The sequence below is a fragment of the Channa argus genome, chromosome 16 (genome assembly GCF_033026475.1).
Source record: "Channa argus isolate prfri chromosome 16, Channa argus male v1.0, whole genome shotgun sequence".
Classification (NCBI taxonomy): domain Eukaryota; kingdom Metazoa; phylum Chordata; class Actinopteri; order Anabantiformes; family Channidae; genus Channa; species Channa argus.
The window spans coordinates 14,513,589-14,539,897 of NC_090212.1; the positions used below are offsets into that span (position 1 = coordinate 14,513,589).

At 38.1% G+C, this 26,309-nt stretch overlaps 2 protein-coding genes across 3 annotated transcripts; both read left to right on the forward strand.

The window, feature by feature from the left end:
• Nucleotides 1-103: 103 nt before the first annotated feature.
• On the forward strand, nt 104-11,356 carry plb1 (phospholipase B1). 2 transcript variants are annotated; one of them, XM_067478794.1, is made up of 43 exons: nt 105-470; nt 969-1,024; nt 1,112-1,175; nt 1,317-1,380; nt 1,545-1,579; nt 2,165-2,231; nt 2,326-2,368; nt 2,493-2,558; nt 2,664-2,729; nt 2,828-2,883; nt 3,005-3,074; nt 3,164-3,271; nt 3,396-3,449; nt 3,892-3,960; nt 4,175-4,261; nt 4,348-4,408; nt 4,488-4,546; nt 4,776-4,849; nt 4,953-4,996; nt 5,349-5,457; nt 5,602-5,653; nt 5,742-5,822; nt 6,016-6,081; nt 6,197-6,297; nt 6,388-6,469; nt 6,644-6,748; nt 6,844-6,939; nt 7,033-7,104; nt 7,207-7,284; nt 7,360-7,420; nt 7,501-7,559; nt 7,904-7,971; nt 8,064-8,107; nt 8,234-8,333; nt 8,413-8,464; nt 8,601-8,681; nt 9,498-9,563; nt 9,745-9,839; nt 10,106-10,187; nt 10,269-10,373; nt 10,487-10,582; nt 10,724-10,798; nt 10,919-11,356. In XM_067478794.1, exons 1-43 carry the CDS (start codon nt 407-409, stop codon nt 11,138-11,140), a joined length of 3,255 nt encoding a protein of 1,084 aa, XP_067334895.1. In that variant the 5' UTR covers nt 105-406; the 3' UTR covers nt 11,141-11,356. The 2 variants fall into 2 exon arrangements, with proteins under 2 accessions (XP_067334896.1, XP_067334895.1); XM_067478795.1 differs by lacking the exon at nt 5,742-5,822 and having other exon boundaries at nt 104-470; nt 5,602-5,617.
• A 1,433-nt stretch (nt 11,357-12,789) lies between these two features.
• LOC137101009 (serine/threonine-protein phosphatase PP1-beta catalytic subunit-like) lies at nt 12,790-25,047 on the forward strand. Its single transcript, XM_067478802.1, has 8 exons — nt 12,790-12,944; nt 16,922-17,053; nt 20,966-21,196; nt 21,275-21,379; nt 21,495-21,566; nt 22,434-22,585; nt 22,864-22,998; nt 23,115-25,047. Exons 1-8 carry the CDS (start codon nt 12,893-12,895, stop codon nt 23,217-23,219), a joined length of 984 nt encoding a protein of 327 aa, XP_067334903.1. The 5' UTR covers nt 12,790-12,892; the 3' UTR covers nt 23,220-25,047.
• Nucleotides 25,048-26,309: the final 1,262 nt, after the last annotated feature.

The following is a 26,309-nucleotide window of genomic DNA, read 5'->3' on the forward strand; positions in this document are numbered from 1 at the left end:
CACACACACTTGTGTCATGGTGACAGCCATAAACACTTAACATTTCACTGATCTTACATAATGTGTCTGTTAGAAATGCAGGATAAATTGCAGGCTACACACATGAATGAATCCCCGTACAGGGAGAGGTCATACTGTATGGACTAGTAGTTTTCGGTCAATTGTTATCCAGATTATCTCATAAGAGAGAGAATAAAAGACTGAGTGAGAAAAAAAGCAAAAACTATATTTTACATTACCAGTTGTTTCACTCTTGTTTTACTATTTTTTTCTTGTTTACCTCACCTCCAACCCTTTACATGTCTTTGAAAGTGTACAGTCATTATTTCCGAGAGGCTGAGATAAAAAGCAGGAGGGCATTACACAAACCTCACAGTGTGGACAGCACTAAGTATCTCACCACATCATGGCTACTGGATCTGCACTCCCAATTCTCGCAGCCCTTGTTGTATCCTGCACCCAGTTTACAGGTACTAATTTGACATCATTTTATTCACAATTGCCAAATTGAATTCTGTCGTCTGGTACTTTCGAATGCAAACCAATTCTGCTTCTTCGAATGTTCTTGTTATCATGCCCATGTGTTGATTGATGCATCTTGCACCAAATTTAGCATTCATGCATCTTTTTTTTACTAAAATTGTTTCCTTTAAGGCATTTATAGATGGTGTATAAATCACTTGTGACATTGTTGCATGTAGCTATACATTTTTAACTTTTATCAATGCACAGACCTTGTCAACATTCATAACTTATTAAGGTTTACAGCATCTCTTTTTGTTTAAATATAAATGTGAACTCTGCAAGGACTTCAGGTTGCAAACACAAAATGAGTAAACCACACAGAGAGGTTCTTACACCACACGTTATTACACAGTCTTATACTGCTGGCAATAAGTGAGAGTAAATCAGTGAATTCTTAACTAATTTTTATTAAATGTAAACTTAGTTCATTTGGAATTTTTTAGATGCTGTGAACAAAGATGTAAAAAACCATGAACTGTCGAGGGACAAATTAGATACGGTACTGTACTCTGTCTTTTCACTTCTAGCTTTATTTAAAATGTGTGTGTAACAAATGAAGTATGAGGAAGTGTATTTTTTTTAACAGACACAAAGTTACATGCCGATACTCTGCTCACCACTACCTGGTCCCTTGTCACGATCCTCCTCAGGTAGTTAGTTCTGCTGCTGTTCTAACTTTTACAATATGAGTGATTGTGCGTAATGATCAGTCCTCGTATTTACTTTTATTGAAGTCAAATGATGGTATCCAAAATATATTGCCCATTGTTGTGTTGTGATCTCTCCAACAGTACATGCTCTAAGACCCACTGACATCTCAGCTGTTTACACGCTGGGAATACCACTTTCACACAGGTAAGAGCCAAACATAAAATCCACAAATATGTTTCAGTAATACTTCAATCATTGGTGGGGCCAAGGCATATACAGTTTTCTCTGCTGGAGTGGCTTTAAATCTAAAGCTTTAAACATATACCAACCTTAACTCTGTGTAAAAATGTGTATGTCCTCCCTATTAGGGATAAAGCATCCAGAGTGATCAATAGACTAGTTGGTAAGTGTAAATGCAAATGCACTACATTTATCTCACTACTGATTGTTTAGAGATGCAAAAGTGTGGTCTTTTACATTTAATACTTCTAATTGCATGGTAGTTGTGCAATTCACAAAATTTAATAAAGATGAATCCATCATTATTTTCAAGTGGAAAACATAAATATTCAATAGAATAAAAATTTATTGAATCATAGTTATCTTCCGTTGTCACACATATTTACACTGTGAGTAAATTAAAGATAAAACCAGAGACATTTGACATTATTTGGGGATTTTAAGTAGTTGATGTAGATTTGGACGTAGTTGATGGTTTCAACTTAAAGTCAGACCCAAGACCATGTCACAGCAAATAGCACAGATACAAAGGACAATTTGATAATTATGTTGTGAGAACAATATATCTAATTGGTCAAGTTTATCTCTAAAGATTAGTGCGCCATAAACACAGGTTGTTGACCTTTATTTGAAAGAAAGTAAGACAATATTTAACATCAATTACCCTCTAATAGTCTTGATCTTCTGTGTGATTGTAAGAAATTAAATGTACATCTCTACAACTGTGTCTATCTACAAACATTTGTAGAGCTGTTGTCCATGTTTAACCCTGAACTGTTCACTCAGCAAGTGGATCAGACCTCACTGCAACCCAGGTAACATGCAAATGTATACAAACATGTGTGTTCACACACAAACATGTTGCTTAAGGAGACAGTTGGAGGTTTGTTATATGTGTCTGTGTTTCAGGAGTTTGGTGGAAGAAGCTGAGGAGCTGTCCCTATCACATCAGGTGCACATAAACTTCTCATAACAAAGTTTTTTTCAATGTTTATATGTAAACTATTTTATTAAAAAATAGGAAACTTTTTATTTATTAGCAGCTTTTACTATTCATGTGCTCTGTGTCCTTGCAGGTGACAGGCTGGAAACTAGTGCTGCTGTTTGTGTCAGCTGATCCATTGTGTGCCTGTTCACAACATGTAGGATTTCTTGTTTCCTACAAAATCATGTTTTTGCAAATAATAGGTTTAGTAAAGGATAAATGGAGTGTACTTATTTGTGCTAACTTACTCTATGTACTTTAGATTGCTGCAGATGTTGAAGCTGTTGTGCAGGAAGTGGAAGCAGCTCTGCAGATATTGCAAAACACGGTGTGGCACTGCTTGTTCAATTTTATTAGCAAAAGACTTTTGTTTTGCCATTAACATCAAAAAATGAAATAACTGATATGTGGACTGTATGTTTACAGTTGCATCAGACTTTAGTTCATGTTGCTGTTTGGAGCACATATCAACAGAAGGATAAGTGAGTGTTTTGATTTTTTTAGTAGTAGTAGTAGTAATCAACCAGACCAGTATCTTATATGGTGTTATGACCCTGTTAATTGGCATTTAGAGTTATGCGCTTCCATTTTATTTTATTGTAGCTGTGGGTGTATGAGAAACAAAAGCATAAACCAGCGACTACATAAAGCGACTCTTCTGAAAAAACTGCAGGTAAATGGTAGCTGTGTACATCTGGTTCATTTTCATCGGAATCATATTTATCTGTCTGTCTGACCAATTCCTATTTGTCTTGTTTACAGGATTCTCTAATTCATGCCTTGGCAAATTCAAAGAGGCACGTCAAAAGTGAGGTCTTCACTGCTGTGTTGCAGCCGGGTCCAGTTATCTTTGAACCAAACTCTTATTATGTACGTAAACAAAGTCATTTTCCAGGTGGCAAAAACAACTAAACACAGGTGGAAAATGTTCAAACTTCCAGTAACAAAACACCTACGACCATTTTATATGTATAACTCATGTTTATCTTTGTAGGAGAAAACTTGGTCTGATCTAAACCAACTAGCTGTTCAGCTATGGACGAACCTGGTACGTTCTTATAAATCTAAATCACGACACGTAAATGTACAGTGTTCCCATCCATTAGGCACTATGAGAGTGTTGAATGTTGAAACCATCAAACATTAATCTGTAGGCTGCCATGACACTGACATTGACCCTGTGTGTGAGTTGTAAAATGATCCAATAGGGAAGTCTCGCCATGGCCACTCAAAGGAAAAGTGAGCGGGAACATTGATTATAGTGTGTTGCTGTGATGAGACGTAAGATAAGACGTGTGAAGTTTAACTTAGTGATATTTTCTACAGGATGACTTTCTCCAGCTCTGCTCATTCTATATCTACTCTACTGCATATGCGAACAGATGAACCATGTAATCCATACTGTTAGACATTGTATTGTCATAGGGTTCACATAATGACTTCCCCTGACCCCACTGCCTTTAAATAATCCTCATTTTTTGCTACCTCAGCTTCAGCCAGTGACAGGTCAGACAGAAGTCATGGACAACAATATTATTACAATTCCTTGCCCTACCCAGGTAAGGCACCATATCATCATATAACACAGGTAATCCCTTTATGGTGGTCCCATATGTCATACTTGATCCTTGATGCAAACATGTCACAGAGACATGCATCAACAAATGTTCAAATGTTTGCAGCAGCATTTGGTACTTAGTTCAAGGCTAAATAAAAAATAAAATCTAGCAATGATACTTTTGTCAAAAACGTTATTTTCCCCTCTCATATCAGGAACGACCTTTCCTGCGAACACACATGAATTCCCCTGCTGCCAGAGGTGAGGCAGTTCACAGCGAAGCCTTTGCACTAACAGAACTTGTAAGTCAGTCTATATTCAGCCTCAGACCTAAACAGTATGGCAGCACATTCAGTTAGATTTATTGGAGAGTACTCTATGTTTACAGGACATGGGTACTGAAATACCTTGCACAGAGCGGAGTCCATCTCCTACCGTACCAACTTCAGGTAGAAACACTTAGTTCCCTTTCTGTTAATGGTTTGGGGTTAACGCACTGTAATCAACTCTATCCTCTCTTCTGTTTAGTTCATGAACTCCGACCTGCAGATATCAAGGTGGTGGCAGCAGTCGGTGACTCTCTGACGGTGTGTGTTCTATATATTTTTATATTATATGAATATATCTAAACCTCTTTGGAGCAGGGATAGATAGATGGATAGATAGATAGATATTTTAGACGTAAGACTTGTATGTATTGGTCTTGTGGCTCATGATACCCCATATGCAGTGCATGTTTCTGTTTTAAACAATTGTAAACAATATTTCCCCCAGTTCTACTCTGTCTGAGTATCTAACCCCTGATGGTTTCTGCAGGCAGCCAATGGTGTGGGAGCAAAGAAAGACAACCTTCTGTTAGTGATTAATGAGTACAGGGGACTGTCGTGGAGGTAAGATAAGTAGAAACTTTTGATGTGAGAAATTACTCAAAGAGTTCATTTAGTAATTTTTCCACTGCAATTAAAATTAACAAGGTATATGTGCAATTTTTAGTATCGGAGGGGATGAAAACATCACTACTGTGACCACCCTGCCCAGTATGTTTGCCTTTCAGTGTCTATCTCTCTCTCTCTGTCTATTTCTCTCCTTTTATCATAAAAGTATTGCCGAAAATCGAGTGATTCAAAACGCAGCTAAAATATTTGATGTCCAAAGTTGGCTGATTACAATATTGTGCTTGATAACATCTATATTACAGCATCTCATCATTACAATATCAGCATTTCGTGCTAAATGTTTTTAGGATTCTACATGTTGCCATAAGAAAATGCCACACCTTCAGAACATGTCACAAATGGAAGACATAATTCACAAATTAACAGTAAATTGTGAATACAATTTAGCCCAGTTTTGCTTTTTCCTAACCTTCTCTCTGTTTGTGGTGTGCAGACATCCTTAAGGAGTTTAACCCCTCTCTGACTGGCTTCTCAGAGGGAGTAGGTAATCAGAACAGTCAAAAGGCTTTTCTCAATCAGGCTGTGGCAGGAGCAACGAGTAGGTCTGTTGCGTTCTCTATTTGTCAATATTTTGCTTCTTACTCTTATTTACCCTTTTTAAATTAATATTCAATAAAACCTCATAAGAACCCATGGTGCACAGGAAAAACAACCCTTTCACTACTTAACAAAACTTTTATTTTCAGTGATATGGTGCAACAGGTGCGTGTCCTAGTGGATAAAATGAAAAGTGATTCGGTAAGGAGCTTTAAAAACCCGGTTGTGTTTAAGTTTTATGCTCACAATTGCCAAATGAACACAACATTACTTCTAATCTCTTTTCCAGGGCATTGATTTCAAAAATGACTGGAAAGTGATCACCATGTTTATTGGAGGCAATGACATATGTGACTTCTGCACAGACAGTGTGAGCACTTATTTTTAAATGATGTCAGATTTGGGACTTTATTTGTCTCATCTTTACGTAATCCGAAATTGTCAGACTTATTATTTAATAATTGGCTAATCTTTTTAGTTGATTAATTTAGTTAATTCATTTTACATGATATAATTTATTGCATTTCCCACTTTGGGTTTAAGTGAGCAAAATTTGTCCACAGGTTCTTCTCTCACCCAGGAATGTGGTCAGACATATCCGCCAAGCTCTGGACATACTCCACAGTGAAGTACGTTACTTGTACCTTCCTTACAGCCTCGCCGAATGTTTTGCAGGCTCGCCGAATTCAAAGCCATAATACAAATTACACATAGTCTATAAACTTCATGTTTTGTATCATCCAGGTGCCTCGTGCCATTGTCAATCTGATAGAGCTGTTAAACATTGTACCATTGCGTGATCTGCATAGAGATAATACTCTGGGCTGTCCCACTTGGTTTGTGAGGTCAGTGATTTTTGGAAGTGTGGCAAAAACAACTTGATAAAAAAAAAACCTCGAACACATCATTATTCACCTGTTTGATCCCTGTTTCAGATTAATCTGTCCCTGCATACTAAAACCTAATGATGGATCATCTGAACTCCGAAGGGCCACTGACTTCAATAGAGCTTATCAGGTACAAAACAAAGAAAACAAATCAACTAAAAACCATGAAAAAAAGTAAAGTAAATGTAAACATGGTTTTCTGGGAAACAACCGCAGAACTACCATTATGCCATTGCCAGCTAAACACAATTGTCAGTGAAAAAAATTCAAGACACAGTTACACGTCTTTTTTCCTTCCCTGTAGCATGCAATGAGAGAGCTAATTGACTCTGGACGGTATGACACACACAACAATTTCACCGTGGTACTGCAGCCCTTCTTCAGAGAGGTTTTTCTTCCCATGTTAGAGGTAAAAACTGACACCCTTGACACATTAAACATTCCTTATGATACCGTTTGAATTTTTTACAGTTTCCTCTCTTCTCTAACTTTTCATTTCAAAAGGACGGCCGGCCTGATCGCTCATACTTTTCACCTGACTGTTTCCATCTCAGCCAAAAAGCTCACACTCTCATGGCTCGCGCTCTTTGGAACAACATGGTGGGATTTACTTTATTTTTAGAGGCCACATTTATATTTTGGAAGATATGGTTTTTACTTTTCTCTCATCTGCTCTTAAATGACTTCTTTTAGTTAGAGCCTGTGGGCAACAAGACTTTTACACAAGACTTCACAGCTGCCACTGATCTAAGGTGCCCCTCTGAGGTATGTTCGCAGTCAACAACATTTGAGTCCAAACAATTTATCACATACTTGATATTAAATGCACCAATTAAATATGTTTTTTTTTATGGTTTTCTTTATTAGGCAAACCCATTTATCAGGACTGCAATAAATAGCAACTATACCTTTCCAGGCCCCCCACCCACTCCTGCACCTGTTACAGTAAGTCATAGTTTCTGTCTTCATACACAGCCTCTTTCTTAACTTTAAATGCTTAAAGGATGTCTCAATCTTCAGAACTGGGGAAGCGATTTCTCCTGTGTTGACACTTCTCCATCCAACTCTGTGCCCACTTCAGGTAAGTATTCAAGGTGTAACTGCAACATAAAGTGCATTTCTAAGGTAAGATGTAAAACATATATTTTGCCCTTTTGTTAGCTCACAGATTACGACCAGCAGACATTCAAGTGGTGGCTGCTTTGGGAGATTCCATAACGGTAGGTCTGTGCACAATGTGACATTTTGACTTAAATATTCTCCTTAATACAGTAGTTCAATAAAAAGATTTTCACACATGACCCACTTACTACTAGTATTTCTTTGTTCCATGTCAAGAATGAATTTTCACACACTAGAAGGTTAAGAAGCAAAATTAGTGAACACTGACCTTTCAAAAGCATCTTTGTGTTTTTCTGTTTTGTGCGAAACAAATTAAGTTTACTTGCTTGGTTGTCATATTTTATATTTTTTGGGTCTCTACCATTTCAGTGGCTTTTTAATAAAGCTAATGCTAATCATCACATCTGGAAATGACAGACTGAGCATCTTTGTCTGTATGTAGGCTGGATTTGGTGCCAAAGCAAAGAACCTGCTGCAGCTAAAAAACGAGTATAGAGGAGTGTCATGGAGGTGAGAGACTGCATACAAATTACATTTCATTTTCAGTGCATTGTGAACATTTCATTGATTGTTTCTTTATTTCTATGTTCCCCATTAACAAGTGTTGGAGGTGACAAGACTCTTGAGACCGTCACAACATTACCAAGTAAGTACAAAGCGCTCTTGATCCCCCAGTTTTATTACAGTGTCATACACATGAACTCCACTAGATGGAAGCATTGGGCTGTAGTGAGGCTAGCATCCTGGTTGTATCTCTACTTTTTTACATCAGATATCCTAAGGAAGTTCAATCCTAAAATCAAGGGAGTGTCAAAGGGACAAGGGAAGAGGCAGACTGGCTTCAACATGGCCGTGTCAGGGGCTAAAATATCGTGAGTTCTAATATTTCTTTCAATGGGTCATTTTAAAATATTGAGTTGTACACTCATAATTATCTCTAATTTCATACAGAGGCATCCCAGGGCAGGTCCGGCGCCTGATTGATACCATAAAAAATGACACTGTGAGTTTAAGATTAGCACATTTTGTCGCACGCACATGACCACAAATTATGTTTCAGTAATGTCCAAAATAAACTAAAAGCTGTGTTCTATCTCCCAGTCCTTTTAATTCCTTCTCTGTCCTTTTTATGAAAATAGGCCGTGGATTTTCAGAATGACTGGAAGCTGGTGACCCTCTTCATTGGAGGCAATGACCTGTGTCAGTACTGCAATGACAGAGTGAGTTGCTTTAAAAAGTCGTCACAGGAGATGTAGGGTGAGCCAATGGATGAACGGCGTTTCAAAGCACTCCCCTTAGTGCATATCTTTCCATAGCACAGTGGTTAAACATCTCGTAGTATTGTGCGATGCCCTGTGTAGAGCTGTCTCATGATATCACTCTTCAAATGGGACTAAGCACTGGAGCAGAATAATCAAGCTTTGTGAGCAGCCCTCTCGTAATTGTTTTATTGTGTCAGAGTGAGATGAGAGCAGACATGGCTTCTCTTCAATGAGCACATTCTGTCACTCTTCCACCACTCTAACACAAAACACCCCCCTCCCTCCTCACTCTACATTAAACAATCACATGGGCCACAGTGACAGGCCTTGTTTTCTAAGCGGCATAAACAACACAGAAGCCAAACCCAGACTCTCTTCATCCGGTCTCTATCTTGCTCCCACCCGTCCTTTATTTCGTCTTTCTTATTTTGCCTCCATCTGATGTTTTTTTTTCTCTCTCCTTTCATTGCTTGGCTTATGTTCCACTGACAGGGTAGTCCCTCTTTTAATGTTTGTGCTTTGAAGCAGAATTTCAAAGCACAGCATCAATATAAGATAAGCCTGGAGACTGTGTTAGTGACAGCTTAGGGTTAGTTGTTGCTTGTATGCTCATACATGTTGCATGGTGTCTGCTCTTTTGGTTATGTGCTTTTGGCTAGTTACCCCCAAAATATGCCTTAATTATCCTGCACAACAGACAGAGAACAATTAATTATTGGTATGACTTGATAAATACTTTTATTTAAATGCATGTTGTGTGTCTCAACACTATAGGCCTCTTTATCACCTCAGAACTACAGCCTTCATCTGATGATAAGCTTGGATATGTTGTACAAAGAGGTAAAAAAATGTAATCTACAATAAAATAACTTTACTTAATAAAATATTTCCGTTCCTGCTATTTTTTGAAACTTGATTCCTAAAGAGAACAGTTCTGAATTCTGTCCTTTGCAAATGCACAAAGCTTATGTTCTTTCTTTCTTTCTTTTTTCTTTCTTTCTTTCTTTCTTTCTGGATGTAGCTTCCCAGGACAATAGTCAACGTCTTGGAGATCCTGCAAATTGAAGGTCTTCGCAGGATCAAAAGGGACAGTCTTGGGTGCAGTGTGTTGCAAAAGTATGTTCATCGATCAGCATGTCAAATCCGTGAACCAGTGAACCAGAGTCCAAAGCAGATTGCTCCTGTCTGTCAGGAGCACTTCTCTTTTATTTATAGATAGTTGTGCCAATTTAGCAATGAAATACATAAGAATTTGGTATCTAATAAAGGATTAGATCATCCACAATTGTTGTACTATGCTATGGGTTGCATTATGTAGCAAGCAGCTGGACTGAGCATTTATAAAGACAAACAAACTTTTACTTTTCATCTTTGATCCACAGGTATGTCTGCCCATGCTTCTTGTTACCTGGAGAAGATTCACTAGAGCTTGCTGAAGTAAAACGGATAAATCGGGAACTACAGGTTTGCAGACAGTAGCAGTGAGATCAAGTGTTGACATTGCAGTAGGTTTAATACTAAGAGCGTTTGTTGTATTTGTCTTAGATTGAAACTGAAAATTTGGTTTACGGAGGCCGCTACGATGGCAAAGAGGACTTTGCTGTGGTTGTGCAGCCATTTTTTAAAAACGTTATTGTTCCGTTGAATGCTGTAAGTTATTTGCCAAACACACACCCATTGTTCATATGTAATATATCTATTAACTTTAGGACAGTAACAAAGCACAATTCTTGTGAATACCGATTGTATTATCTCTTCTCAAGGAGGGCAGTCCTGACACCACGTACTTCTCTGAGGACTGTTTCCACTTTAGTGAACGGGGTCATGCTGACATGGCTTTAGCTCTGTGGAATAATATGGTGAGTCCAGCAAGGAGGACAGAGAAACGCTAACTGTGTTTGTCAGGGGAAGGGCATTGGGATGTATTCTGTCTAAACTATCGCATCTCAATTCAGTTTGGCCATTAACTAAATAAAGAAGCATTTCTGTTTTATCAATAGCTGGAGCCAGTGGGTAAAAAACTGACATACAATAATTTTACAAATGCCAGAGATAACATCAAGTGCCCCACTCAGGTAAGAAATGCGCAATAGAAGCACACTGTTGTGATTTATCTGTGAATAATATTTAAAAAGAATGACCACCCATGGAATTGATTTGACTTAGTTTAAGGCCTTCCTAATTGTATGTTCCAGGAGCATCCTTACATCTTTACAAAGATGAACAGCTCACCACACCACCCAATCATCTGTGATTGTAAGGACAAGGTGCCAGTATGGCTTGCTGCTACGCTGGCTGTTATTGCTCTCCTGATTGGTTGGGCCGTTACCTGGCTCCTCTTATCCTGCAGAGCGCGAAGCAAAAGAAGCAAGGGAATGATGACGCCTACAGTGGAGATGAAGAGTGTATTGTTTTAAAGTGCGACTTACTTTACTTTGCATTGAACGTCGTGGAAACTTTTAGAAATGACAACTCCAAAATTATGTTGAGCAATTTAGATTTATCCCTGATTGTATCATTTACGTCTATAGTAGTTTACATTGCACATGGCACAATTGTTGAATGACACTATTATACATTGTACAATATAAAACATCTTGGACAGCCTTACTGTAATAAAATGGTTAAAAGGAGTATTTTAGACAATTGTGGACTTATGGAAAAATGCACTGTGGCACTGCACAGCAATATATGTCATTATAATCTTTTTTATTATTGACTTAGCTAGAAACGCCATTGAAACTTCAAAACGTTCAGCTCATAAGGACATTAATACGTTACAGCTTTTTAAATATCTTTTATAGTTTTTTAGGTTTTATTACTTTGATTACATCATCACTGATGTCACATAATTGCCTTTGAGGTTTTTAAGGTTAACCGGCTTTGAAGTTTGCCTCACTAGTATATAAGGAAGCGACTTTCGTTTGAGCTATTTAAGCAAAAGCAGGTTAGCTATTTTCAGGTTATATCTGGTACTTTGACATACTGAGATTTCAATATCATGAAGTTTTGAAATGGTAATAGTAGTTTAGGTGTTTGACTTAAACTTTGCACTCATCTATTACATTTCTACAGTTTCCAGGATTTTTATGTTACTATTTCATGTTACATCTACTTGAGGCAAAACAGCTTACCTTCAATTCTACTTATTTTCTACATTTTTAATTTTTCTTAACATTTTTAAACATTAAATTAATGTAATGTAATTTAATTTATAATTAGATTAGCAAGATTTAATTATTTAAACATTGTTAAAAACATAGTTTTTTCTGTTTTTCTTTTTTAAAGTTTACTATATTTTCCACAGAAATGTTTTTGTAGTTAACTTGAATAATTCAAAATCATTAACATAAACTGCAGCCTCTTGTTTAATGTTTTTACTTCATGATTATGTTTTATAAACTAGATGCACAATGCAATGATGCATTGGTACTGCTTAAACTAAAAACTGAGGGGTACTGAGGAATTATAATTTTGTAAAAGTAGAATTAATGGCAGAGCTACTGTAATGGATAGCATTAGATTGCACAGGTGTACTTTGTTTTTATTTATTTGTATTTTGCTTTGCTTTAGATCAGCGATGGGGAGCATATGGTGGACTGCTATTTTATTCATTTACATTTGGATTTACATTCACATTTAGTCATTTAGCAGACGCTTTTATCCAAAGCGACTTACAAGTGAATTTATTCTTGAATTTATTCAGAGGTGTATCTAGTATACAGCTCACTCTCTTGTGTGTAAATTAAAAGAACAAAAAAGAAGATACACATTTGTAAAAACTAATAGACATATATGATTATGAAGAATTTTCAATCATATTAACATCATTAACAGTATTCAGACATCCTTTGAAAAGTGGTCACTGAGTAACTACTGCTGAGGTAACGCTTGGGGATCATGCTGTAGTACTTTTACCTTCAAAGACCATGGCTGTATGTGGTTGTATGCAAATGCAGCTCAACAGAAACTGTGCCATATATAACAAAATATTGTATGCGAGCTGGAAGAAATGTAATAATGTGAAATACATATGTATCGCCAAAAAACTCAATTAACACACAAGTGGATGAAAGCGTAGCTACGGTGATTGTTTTGTTTACGACAGCGCCCCTCGATGTCTGCAGGGGGAATCGCACCGGCCAGCGCTGTACAGCATCAGTTTGAAGATGGCGGAGAGTGAACTGAACGTGGACAGCCTCATCTCTCGGCTCCTGGAAGGTGAACACATTTAACACTGGTTCTAAAATGAAACACAGTTAATTGTTTTGGTTCACTGCGCCCGGGTTTGGGATATCTCAGTAACTACCGCGGTTTCCCTGGAAGACGCAGGAAAGTGTTAGCTAGCCGTGCTAACTCCAGCCAGTCGTAGCGGCGGCTCCCGGCTAGCTTGTGGCTAACATTACCGTTAGCTGGCAGTGTTTATAAACACTGTCGGCTGTGAACGCCTACATTTCTCAGTCTTCACACTAATGACTACGTTGATCTTGAGCTCATTTTATCGTGTCGCGGACATTACTTTAGTGTGTAATTTAACTTTCTGCTTTTGTTTAAGGTATATTTCATTTATTTGCCACATCAGGTACGGCTGGCGTGGATGGGGATGGAGGGGTTGGACCGTTTGCCCTGTGCGTTGTAGCACTGAAATATGCCTCTAAAATACACCCTATAATCATTTGGCCTGGCGTCAATGGTTTGGACTGTTTTGCAGCTTGGATTATTATATTTTTGTGAGGCACGAACTTCGGTTTTTAGTGGCTCCCTGCCCCTTGACACGGTTAATGTTTGCTCCGTATAAGCGGCGCTGAAAGTTGTCTTTAAAACATAGGCTATCGTGCAGTTTCTGATGGCGAACTGGTTAATGTGGCCTTTTTTTTTTTTTTGAAAAAGCGCATACTTGGATAAAGCAGCTGTATAAAATTGAGTTATATTAAGCAATACTTAAATTAAATCATCCGATATCAGATTTAAGCACAGCCTTCTTTTGAAATGTTTTTACCCTCAGTGGCTTCCTCTTCTCTGGGTTTGTAGGTGTATTTCAGTGGGCAGGTTGTTGTGATTCACTGCACTCATGCACTGCCTTCATCCCATGATGGCCCTTAAAATGTATGAATGTATCTGAATAATACACAAGTTGAGGCATTGCAAACTTTATTAAGCTGAAAGAAATACCTTTTGACATTCTCAGATCTGTCCAGAAAAATATTCAATTCTCCTGGTGAATTTGTACGATCCTGTTTTGCTGCGATCACAATCGCACAATTGTTTCGGTGTTTGGCAATTTAAGGGAATTTTCTTGGCAGTGACAGGAATGTATAAAAATTAATTTGTGTTGCCGGTCCCCCTGCTTCAGAAAACACAGGGAGTCTTCTGTTCCCCTATCATATGTCCTTTGAGATAAGCCAGGCCATTTAAGTATATTCCACTGTCCTTGGCATACTTTCCACCAGTGTCTGTGACTCCGTTGGACACCATGGCATCACTGAAATGTTAAGATTTGTTATTTATAGGCATGTTGGAAAATACTATCAGACTGTAATTGCCTTGTGTTTCTTGCCGTTTCCTTTTTAATTAGGTAACACTACAACCAAATGAAGATGAACTGAAAAAAATAAATAGTACCGTTACCTCACAGCTTACAGTAAACTTCTTGCCCTCATTCCAATCTAAGTTGGAAAACGAAATTACATCTGTAGTGGAACAGTTATTATTTTCTTCATTGATCTGATGGTTTGTGGGATTTGGTATTTGACAACTTGCGACTGACTTGTCATACCCATTTTTCTCAGTTAGAAAGTTTGTTGTTTCCCCACACACTGCATTTTTTGGGCCACTCCACTCAGACTGCAGTAATTTATTTTTTGTGTTGCTCATATTTTAACACAAACTAGACTGGTCAATTTCTTTTGTAATCTCATTTGTTTACACTTCTATTTATGCAAATAAACCAAGTGGATACTAAACGCAGGTCAGATTGATTTTATTTGATAGATTTTGCAAAATATTTATATAAATATGTAATAGCTACAGTTTCCAAAATGTTATGATTTGCTCCGCTTTGTTTGATTTTACATTACAGTATATTTAATATCTTTGGGTTTTGGACTGTTAGTAAAAAAAACTAGATATTTGGGTGGCATCACATTAGACTCTAGGGCAAGTCGAAGGAAATATTTGGCAGAGAATTATTTTACAAATAATAAAATAGTTTTTTGCAAAGCTAAATTGATTACTTAACTTTGCAGAGCTCTCTACAATGTCCGATTCATATAAATATAGCATAGGCTTGTTGTGGACTGAACAAAACAGTTAGAGGCCTCAACAAATGCACTGACTTTTGCTGATATTTTCTGATGTTATGCATATATGCACCATATTCCCACTAATAACTATCCAGTGCTGACTTTGTCGACCAGACAATTAGAAAAGGCTTGAGCCCTTATTTTCCACCCCAACATCACATAATAACATTCATTAGAATTAACATTTATTTTCTCCAGACAAATGCACAATTACACAGTTTAACACGCCAACAAGTATTTGGTTTAGGATGGTGTCACTGCTTCATTGTAACCTTTGCCCTTCAGTGATCATAAGAACATAATCCGTTTTAAAAGTGGCAGCCTGTAAAATGTGAACAGTGAAAGGTTCAGTGTTAAAGCAGCACTGGCTAAGCATCCAAATTTAAGTCGCTCAGCTCTGAGGGGAACTAGCTCTTGACTGGAGCTCAAGTTCTGCAGTTATATGCTTCACACATGGGTATAAATCAGTGCAGATAGAGTAGATGTATTATAAATAAAATTTATAGTGTGAAGCAGCAGTTAATTAAAATTAGTGTACCCCAGGAATAGTTTTTGGCTCACCAAAATCACTTTCTGTGAGGATCCATATTCTTCTAATTGACTCTGATCTCTCAGATTTGGGAAGATTACATTTCTAATAAAGCAGTCACAGTGAGCAAGTCAGAGTACAGTCTGTAAATAGTATGTGTATGCACACTGCATTTGCATATGCACAACCAAGCTTTAGGAATTCCTCACCACTTCATCTATTTTAAGCTATACCCAAACTGGAAATTCTGTAAATTGCTATCATTGTTAGGACACAAAATACGCTTTAGGAAAACTTCTTTCTGACAACTAAGCATTCGTTTCACCAGGCTCTGCACTCTTTCATTGGAATCTGTAGTGGGTGTTAGGCCTCGTTATTACATAATTCTTCAGTAAAGGATTTGCTCATCACATTTGTTTCCATTATCAGTTGTTTTCCATAGTGTTTTAATTTGCTTGTTTTAACGCAGAACTAGGACCAAAGTTTAAATGTAAGTGCAGTCCAGTTATTATTAATTTATCATTTAATGGCTGTCTATAAATATAGTAGGTTAATGAGACACAACTGATGCCCTTTTATTAGCATTTTGTGACCAATTCAATAGCTTGGTATTGTATTTTGCATTTCAGCTTGTGTTTACCATCAGCACTATTCTGTTTTCTAAGGCTACAGTTGCATGCTCTCCTGATGCTCTTTTTCATTAACCAGATTTGCTTTAGATCAGCTATGGTGATGATATGGTGGGCTACTATATCACTAACCAGGTTGTCTGATTAGTGATATGGTGGGCTACTATATCACTAACCAGGTTGTCTGATTAGTGCAAAAAAATGCAAATATCCAATATTTTAAACACAAGTTAATAAAAGTTATGTATTATGTATTTAGAACCTAGGTATGGCAAGTAAGCAGTTTTTATGTACAGTATATTGCCACTTTTCAGATTTCTGACTATTTGAACTGCTGACTGTAGCCAGTGTTTGCAATTCTCATTCCTCTTTTCATCATTTTAAGATAAATCTGCATTTAGAGCTGTGGCAGACGGCCAGAAAGTAGGTTTATGCTAACAGTGCAACTTCACAGCCAATAAGCCCACACCACTGCCGATGCCAGCTCCTCTCATAGTCTAAGCAGTGGGGTTTTTTAGTATGCCTGCGACTAAGCAGCTACAGAATCATTACGCCCACAGCTGATTAGATTTAAAGATTACGTTGGGTTGTGCAATAACGTTTTTTTTCCTTCTCATGAAAAATTTTTCTAGTTTGGCCTCATTCTTTGTGCTGTTGGGTGTTCCTTGTTGCTGCATCAACACATACAATGATGATAAAAATAGACAGTACTGACAGTGTCTTTTCTCTCCTCTTCAGTGCGGGGATGTCGCCCAGGGAAAATAGTCCAGATGACTGAGGCGGAGGTGCGGGGCCTCTGCATCAAATCCAGGGAGATTTTCCTCAGCCAACCCATCCTCCTAGAGCTTGAGGCACCCTTGAAGATCTGTGGTCAGTGTTTCTGACTTATATTGCCTCACCCCCTCGTGCTTATTTTTGCTTGTTTACTTGCTTGCGTTCAGTCTCTCGTAACTCTTTTTACTCTGTAACGTACTCCACTATAATATTTCCTTTAAAGCACTGTTCAAATGAGACATTTAAAAGCACAAGAAGGAAAATGTGAAGATTAATATGAAAATATCTGTAAATAATTGCAATGCCACTGTTCACTTGACCAACTACTTTAATTGACATTCTTCACTGCTAATAGTAATTAATCATGAGAAAGCAATGGCAGACTATAGTATAGATGATATTGGCCATATCTAAAATGCTTTATGTATGCTGTAAAAAGCATACATCAAGCAAGTTTATTCAGTTTTTATAAGCAAAATGAAAGGTCAGCACTTCAATATTTACTTTTTCTTTGGTCAGATAATTTATTGAAGTGGTGTACAGCGCTTGAATTCTTGCCTGTAGTCCTTCACAAATGTCAAAAAGTAACACAATGTACATTTTTAAGATGCAACTCGAGTACAAAGCTACATTCCGACCGTGAAGGGCTGGGTGTACCGATGGCAGACTCCCACTCTGCAGAAGACAGCCCAGAGCTGCATTTACTTCTTTCATGCAACTTTCTGACGTAACAATTACGTCATTAGGGTTAACTTATATAACCAGACCAGATAATACTGTCATAGCCTGGGTATATATTAGGTTAGTTTTACTCACTCGACTCTTCTGCCTTGTGAAACTTGAAAAAGGGGACATGCAGGGGATTGGCACAGACACAATGTACAGATTGTCCATCACTGTCTTTCATGCATAATATAATCAGCCCAAAATAGAGCAAAGAAGCACATATCTGCAGTTTAGCTTCTTTTCAGCAGTTGAAATAGCCTCTGCCATCACTATCTCTAGCTGGCTCCTGCACATCTCAGCACACTCCCACATACTTTATCTTTTCTCTACAGTGTAACACTGCAAGTAGCTCCAAATTGTGTAATGTATGTACCAGTCCTCAAACATACAATACACAAGCTCATACTCAACATATATGCTACATATGCCTACACTTAGTTAATTTGTGAGCCTCATTATAACATTAAAACTTTGCGTTCTTCAGACTTAATAATATATCAACCTTAAATTAAACTTTTTGTATATTAAGTAACCCATAATTTATTAATGTAATGCGAGGGACAATTATCAATATGTCTGTGCAGTACAGTGATCAGAACTAGTGACTTTTTAAAGGCATCAAATGCTCTCACCCTTGTAGACATAAACCTGGCATATTACTCTAAAACATGATTACAAAAGAGGTGGTTTGTCACTGTTTGAGGTTTTTCTTTAACTTTTTGCAGCTAAACCTCTAATCTGAGACCGATGGCTTTGTCGACAGGCTTTCAAAGCACCAGCACTAACCAAAGAGTGAATGCCTTTAAATATTTACTAAGGTCAAGTGAATCAGGTTTGGCTCTCATATGTTAACCATAATGCCACTGGCACTATTCAAGCTGGCAGCTTTGACAGGGTTTGGCTTTATCATGTATTTACCCAGAATAATGTTTGATTCTTAAAATATTGGTTGTTGACTAACTTTCTTTCTTGTGCATGAATAGTGTCATCATTTTGCACAGCATGGCATTTAGGCAAATATTTGTAGGAGCCTATTTTCCATGATGTGTGAAATGTTTACAACTTGTGTATTTATTTGTTGTTCACCACTGTGTTTTTTTTTATGTCTGTGCTTATGGAACGAAGTAATGCAATAAGTCACCTCATAATAGATAAAGTGAGATGTCCTAATGTTGAGCTAATATAAAGGCCTTTACATTGTGCAGTTTATTGTTTTTTTTAACAATTGCTTATTGAAATGTGGTTATAAATATTTTTTATGATGGCTCCCATTGGCTTTATATTTATGTACCATAGATAGGTGGTATTATATGCACTGTTATGTTACAAACTTTACTTTAGTGTAGTTTTATGAGGCAAGTCTTACTCATTTATTAACACTGACCTCAGGTTCATTGCTCCTCTTTTAGCCTTCTGCCTTTTGCTCCGCTTTTTAAACCCTAAATCTCTGCTTTTATTGTCAGACTGTTTTGACACTGCAGAGGCAGTGTTGAGTAAATAAGTCACTGTCATGCTAGAATTTCTTGCGAGAGGGCAGGCAGAGGACTTCCCATTGGAAAGCCAATCTTGGTGAAACTCAGAAATTCATGTACATAATACAGTGTGCTGCATTGCATTACAATGTGAGAAACTGTAAGTATTTGACATTGTAAAACTAACCTATGGCACCTTTCAGACAGACAGCCAATCAGATGAAGACTGCTTAATCATTTAGAGGAAGAGAAGGAAATGATAGTATCTAAATGTTTAAAAGGCAATAAGAAATTAGTTGGTATGCCATGCATGAAAGAGTAGGTTATAAAACTGTGGTTCACTTCCAGGTTCATCTACTGGGCACAACCTAGGTGAAGTTAACCCTCCTCTTACAAAGTTTAATCACTTACACTTAAGACCTTCTGAAACGTTCCTTTAATCAAAACTCCTAAGACCATTTTAGGACACAGGCAACAACAGTAGGTCTGTAGCCTTACAGGTTTGGTGCCAACTGTGGTTTGCAGTTTAGTGTTTAAATAGCTGATGGGCACCAGGAAAGAGAAAATAAAACATCTCAGCCACTCTTATGACTTGCAATTTTTGCTGCTCATTTTAATCTCAAGGCCAGACAGCTGCACAATTTAACAAGCCCTATTATTTCATTTTAATTTGTATTTGGTGCCATCTTGTATGAAAGCTTTACCAGAAAAAGACTCTGGCACATACATTTTGCTTTCAATTTTGGTTACAATAAAGCCTGTTATTATTGTGCTAGTCATTCTGGTAAAGCTCACTGCAGTGATCTGTGTCTGGAGCACTTAGCCAAAATTAGAGCAGCTCTTAAGATGGTGCAAGAGGATATAAACGGAAGCAGATCTTGGTTAGGTGATAAAGTGAGCCTTCCCTGCAGAGTTGCTTTGTTGAGAGTGCGGGCAGCTCATCACTGTCTGACTGATGTTGAATAGAGAAGAGAGTGACCCTGACTCCTGTGACAGAAGTTAAAATTAACATCAGTTTATGAAGGTGTGTATAGCAGAGTGGAAAAAGTTGGCATTCCCTTATGTTGGAATGGCAAAAACAGTAAAACAAATCGACATATTTATTTAATGAACATTCGGCTAAGAAAAACAACAATCAACACTCAAGAAGTGCTTAAAAAGAATGCTGTAGTAAAATAATGAATATTATGTCAGTTTGCATCCTCTTTTTATAAACCTTCCACATCTCTGCATTATTTGGCAGAAAGCCTTTGCTTACTTTTAGACATAAGGCAGCATGTAAAGAAACCAACATGTGAATTTTAAAACAAAATGACGTGGTCTGATAAAACCATAAGTGGAATGATTTGGTTCTTTCACACTATGTTGTGATCCTAAAGAAAGGAGGAGGACGTATACTACAGTCAAACCAGAGGGTTTACTGATGTTTTGGGACTTAATAAAGTGGAAAGGAGGATTTATATATAAGAAGATTTTAAAGCAAAGACTCGTGCCACAAGTCAAAAAAACTAACAGTGGCTCAGTTGGTAGAGTGCCTGCCTACCGACCATAGGGTCGCAGGTTCGCACCCCGCTCTTCCCGACCACATCCCGTAGTGTCCCTGAGCAAGACACTGAACCCCCAACAGCCCAGCCCCATCCCCAGCCGGGCAGTGCTGGTCCCAAGCCTGGTAGAAATTGGGGTGGGTTGCGTCAGGAAGGTCATCCGGTGTGGCAACTCTGAACTCAGGATAAGCTGAAAGGTCACTGCATTAACAATAAATAGTAAAAATGACATTTTGTGCACCTCCTTGCTTCTCATTGGGTTTTAGGTGATATCCATGGACAGTACACAGATCTACTGAGGCTGTTTGAGTATGGTGGTTTCCCTCCAGAGGCAAACTACCTTTTCCTGGGTGACTATGTGGACCGAGGAAAACAGTCACTGGAAACCATCTGCCTCCTGTTGGCCTACAAGATCAAATACCCAGAGAACTTTTTCCTGCTCAGGGGCAACCATGAGTGTGCCTCCATCAACCGCATCTACGGGTTCTACGATGAGTGTGAGTAGAAATCATTGTGCTCAAATGTACCCACAAGCACATGTTCATGTTTAGAATCATGTTTATGTGCTCCAATAGGTAAACGTAGGTTCAACATTAAGCTGTGGAAGACCTTCACTGACTGCTTTAACTGCCTCCCCATTGCTGCCATCATTGATGAGAAGATCTTCTGTTGCCATGGCGGTGAGTCAGTTGCTTATCTTAAATTCAAACTTGAACAATGTTCATTTTTATCCACTGAGTAGCCATAGTTTGAGTGTCGTTGAACCAAAAATAACCTCTTTTTTCACCTGTCCAGGGCTATCGCCAGATTTGCAGTCAATGGAGCAGATTCGCAGGATCATGAGGCCAACAGATGTGCCTGATACAGGTACTGTGTGTGTGTGTGTGTGTGTGTGTGTGTGTGTGTGTGTGTGTGTGTGTTTGTCTTTAAGTGTAGTTGATGAAGAACATGTTCACTCCCTTTGTATTCCTCCCAGGAACTTTTAAATGTATTTTTATTTTACCAGGAAAAATCTTTTTGAGAGTAAAAATCAGTTTTTCAAGAGTGTCCTGCCAAGACAGGCAGAAACACAATCAACTAGTTCTGACATACAATAAAACAAACTTTCAACCATTGAATACAAAAAACTTTAAAACAAGGATACCAGCAATTGATAATTTGACTTAAATCATAAAAGTGTAAATGGGTTGGTCAGGTAAAACATCTACAGCCAGATGACTCTTCTTCCAAGACAGTGGACATTCTCTTAAAGACATTTAATGAAACCACTTTAAGTTTCAGCTTTGTTTGAAACTCATTTAATGAAGAAGGTGGAGCCAAACTGAAAGCCTTTTTTCCCTGTTTGGTTTTAACTCTCTGGAAGGACAACAAAAAGAGGCACTGAGACTCTCCTGAACTCTTCTGTTCGACATAGTCTAAAAGATACTGAGGGATCAGACCTAAAATGGCCTCATAGATCAAAATATGCCAGTGCTTCAATCAACGCAGAGACAGGGAGGACTGACCAAGTAGTTCATACAACAGACAATGTGTGAGAGCTTAAGTTACCTTTAAATGAAAAAAATAACACTTTCTTTTCCTGAGTGAAAGAATGTTACGTCAGAAAGTCATCTGTTTTACATCAGCTTGGTTTTAGCACTTTCTTCCTCCTGTGGTCTGCCTGCACCCTCCTTTTACCTCTGTCTGACTTTTGTGTTCTTTATCTTCATGTCTTTATCTGTGTGTGTCTCACAGGCCTGTTGTGTGACCTGTTGTGGTCAGACCCAGACAAAGATGTCCAAGGCTGGGGAGAGAACGACCGTGGGGTGTCCTTCACATTTGGGGCGGATGTTGTAAGCAAGTTCCTCAACCGCCATGACCTTGACCTCATCTGCAGAGCCCATCAGGTAATTTAGAAGCCAATGAAAATAGCCTACGTATATAAGAAGCACATGGTAACAAACTAAGGCTGTGGACTTTCTTTCTTAGAAAAAATGATTGCAGTTAGCTACAAATTAGCTGCAGCTCTTTAGGCCTTGCAGTCAGCATTTCTTATTGATTCAGTTGTAGGTGGTTTTGTACACTCAACACTGAGAGCTAAGTTGGATTTGGAATCTAAGTTAGGATCTGTTCCTTTGTATTGATTTCTGTAAGCAATGGAATAATGTCAGGTGTCTTTGACCAGGTTGTGGAAGATGGATATGAGTTTTTTGCTAAACGCCAACTGGTCACACTTTTCTCTGCTCCAAACTACTGCGGAGAGTTTGACAATGCAGGCGGCATGATGAGTGTTGATGAATCCCTCATGTGCTCCTTCCAGGTAGTGTGAAAAAACATAAGGACACATGAATCTATTGTCTTTGATATTTCACCCATTGTCTGAAAAACACTTACACGTACACATTTGGTGTGTTTAACTGTATTTGTGTCTTAAAGATCCTAAAACCCTCAGAGAAGAAGGCCAAGTACCAGTATGGTGGTGTAAATTCTGGTCGGCCTGTGACCCCACCCCGCACCACCCAAGCCCCAAAGAAGAGGTGAACGTACAGCCTTGGTTTTTCTCTCCCCCCACACCCCCAACCCCACCCTCTCACCATGCCCATCCTTGGTCTGCCACCCTGGCAACCCCTGTAACCCCCCTGTATAGTGAAGGTACAGGGCTTATCTTATTGTCCAAATCTTTCTCTCCCTCCCCAACTCCCACTGACAGCTCTTTTCTTAATGTGTATGTGTACATAAACTTGCTGTGATCAATCGGTTTTATTTTATTTTTTGCCTGTTTGTTGAAATTTTTTGAAATTATTAACAAATAATCTTTTTGGTGGGTCTAATTCCAGTGTGGTTTGAGGTTTTCTGAGGTTCTGTGTTGTGTAAGGAAATGCCTACTCTGCGCAGGGGGGCAAAGCTAGTGAATTACTTTTTTAGTTTAACCAAAAATAAATGGAGATTGAATGTTGTTTTGCCTTGACCTCTCGAAAAACAGTCCTTTCCATATATTTTACCAACACTGAGATTCCCGTGCAGTCCTAAATCCGTAGACACAAAATAACATCTCTCATATTCCAGTTGAACATGTTAAACTCATTATAGCATGTGCAGTGCACTTTGCGGTTGTTGTGCACAAGCACAATTTATATATTTATCCTTTGGAAAGGTTTACCTCCCCATCAGTAGCAAAGATTGTGACGAGACCAGCTTGAATGAATTGTAGAGACTAAATCAGATGCTGCTGGCAGTGGACACGCTCTGCCCAAACACAACGCCCTCTGGGCATTGATTCCTCCACTCTGTTGTGCCTCCCTGTGCCTCGACTCCACACCCACACATAGACATGCTGCTTCTTCCGCAGAGCTGGTTTCGGTATTAGCCCGTGTCTATTCATTATTTGACCTCCTCAAGATAATTTCCCCTATAAAAATCCTCTTGATTTATAGTGAAACACGCTGAGAGATTATTTTGAGTTTTGTGCCCATAGACAGTTAACTCCACGCAGAGGATTTTAACTAATGAGTCACTTATCCTCAGCATTAAATAGTACTTAAAAGTGCTTACAGATTTGTGCTTTGCTAATCTGTGCTTTTGTATGAAAAACCGGTTTTGGATAGGCAATGTGTAACACCACTGATTGTGATTTTCCAAGTGTCTAACTTGAAATCCACAAAATAAGCCCTTACTGTGTTTTAAAAAAGGGACTAAATATGAAATGAATAGAGGCTTCACATAGTTTTCCACAGTGTGTGTTGTCACAGCAAACAAACAAAATTAACAAGATTGCTTTTGAAGGCTTTTAAATACAATGCCAGCTATCCTTCTTAGGCATAACCTAGTCTGTCCAGGTGCAGAGTATGAAAAGTGCTATGGGGTGGAACAGTGGACAGTGGGTGGAAGGACCAGGTGGTTTTGCTGTGTGACTGTAGTGCCACCTAGTGTACAAATACAGTGTTACATGGCAAAGTAGTACATATCCAATGTTGTAAATTTCAAAGTACACACCTCGAGTTGGGCTTTTCATTATATTGCCCGTACAAAATGTTGGAGGCTCTTCTGTTGTCTGCTTTACCGATTAGCAGTTAGCCTGGTTAGCACCTCAGCTTCAGTCTATTGCAAAGCAGATGCAGTATACTTTTTTGTGAAAAACATTTGCCTTTTTCATTTTTTTATTTTTTTGTTTTGCACTTTGTGGTATTCTTCTTTCGGTTCTTCTATGTTCTCTATTCACATTATTTCGTTTTCTGTTTTACTTTAAATTTAATTTATTTCCTAATAATAATAATAACAAGAAAACAAAGAGGTGTTACCAAAAGCTGTTTTGCAATTTGTACAAGTTTGTTTGAAAGTCTATAAATTCAATAAAATGGATAGAAAGTAATCTTGTTGTCATATGTGCTTTTGTAAATGTCTTTGCATGAACGTGCGTCTGTAAATCCCACAGCATAATAAGGTGCAGACTTTTTTTTTCTTTTTTCTAAATTGGTCCAGCAGATGCCCTTTGTGGAGATTGGACAAGATCCAAACTAAGACAATCCACAAACCCACTTTAATAAAAAGGAGAATGTAATAAAGTATTTTTTGTGAAATGATGGTGGACGTCTGGGAAAAAGCTTAGGAAGAAGGTGTTACCTTTTAATTTGAAGGATTGTTTGCACCATAAAACATGCCATATTATTATTTTTTTACCTATTGGTATAAGAACTAATGTTTTCTTGCCTAACATTTGCATTTTTCACATCAACTGCATCAGCCATCTTTGTATCATTTATCAGGCCTCATTTGCACCTTTCTACATACAGAAGAGTTCTGTGGTTGTTGTTCTTCCATTGTCAATTATGCCTGCAAAGATAGTAATGTGTTTTTAGGCACATCAATCTGCTATTAAGTATTATGTACAAAATCCCTTTAAATAAATCTGATTCTTCAGGCCATAAAAACAAGTGAGCTGCATTGGCATGACTGTTGTAACATTGTTGCCAAAGTGAAACTACATATTGAATATAAAAAAAAATTTACTTTAAAGTGCCATGAGATGACTGTTGTGAATTGGTGCTATATAAATAAAGTTGAATTGCACTTTACTTGCAAAAAGAAACATCGTACAAAAACATTTGAAGAAAAGTAATTTTTACATTCATTTTGTGTGTTTGCTGCACACCCAGTATGTGATTTGCCCACTTTCCTCAAAACTTGCAAGACTAACACAATGACAAATCAATAAATATAGAGGTATAAATCTTAGAAACTTACAATGTAAGGTTTTATTAAAACATCAATCGGTTTACTGTAAAGTTTTTATTTATTTTTTTTTTTTGTCTTTTCGGCTTATCCCGTGAGTTTAGGGTCGCCACAGCAGATCATTGGCCGCATGTTGATTTGCCACAGTTTTTATGCCGGATGCCCTTCCTAACGAAACCCTCCCCAGTTTCTGCCGGGCTTGGAACATCAGTGCACAGCTGGGGATGGGAATGGGCTGTTAAGGGTAGAGTGTCTTGCCTAGACTTCGACATATAGCCAGGGCTGGGGATCAAACCACTGACCCTGTGGACGACTGCCTTTACCAACTGAGCTACAGCCGGCCCCAATCGATTTACTAAGTAGTTACAGATATTTGTACAATCCACTTATGTGTATGAAAAT

Excerpts from the sequence above, each read along its gene's own strand:
- plb1 (XM_067478794.1), top strand. The coding sequence starts at position 407 with ATGGCTACTGGATCTGCACTCCCAATTCTCGCAGCCCTTGTTGTATCC. Across the intron at positions 4,997-5,348 it reads TACTGTGACCACCCTGCCCA|ACATCCTTAAGGAGTTTAAC; the intron begins GTATGTTTGCCT and ends TGTGGTGTGCAG. Across the intron at positions 7,105-7,206 it reads ATCTAAGGTGCCCCTCTGAG|GCAAACCCATTTATCAGGAC; the intron begins GTATGTTCGCAG and ends TTTCTTTATTAG.
- LOC137101009 (XM_067478802.1), top strand. The coding sequence starts at position 12,893 with ATGGCGGAGAGTGAACTGAACGTGGACAGCCTCATCTCTCGGCTCCTG. Across the intron at positions 22,586-22,863 it reads TCATCTGCAGAGCCCATCAG|GTTGTGGAAGATGGATATGA; the intron begins GTAATTTAGAAG and ends GTCTTTGACCAG. Across the intron at positions 22,999-23,114 it reads CCCTCATGTGCTCCTTCCAG|ATCCTAAAACCCTCAGAGAA; the intron begins GTAGTGTGAAAA and ends TGTGTCTTAAAG.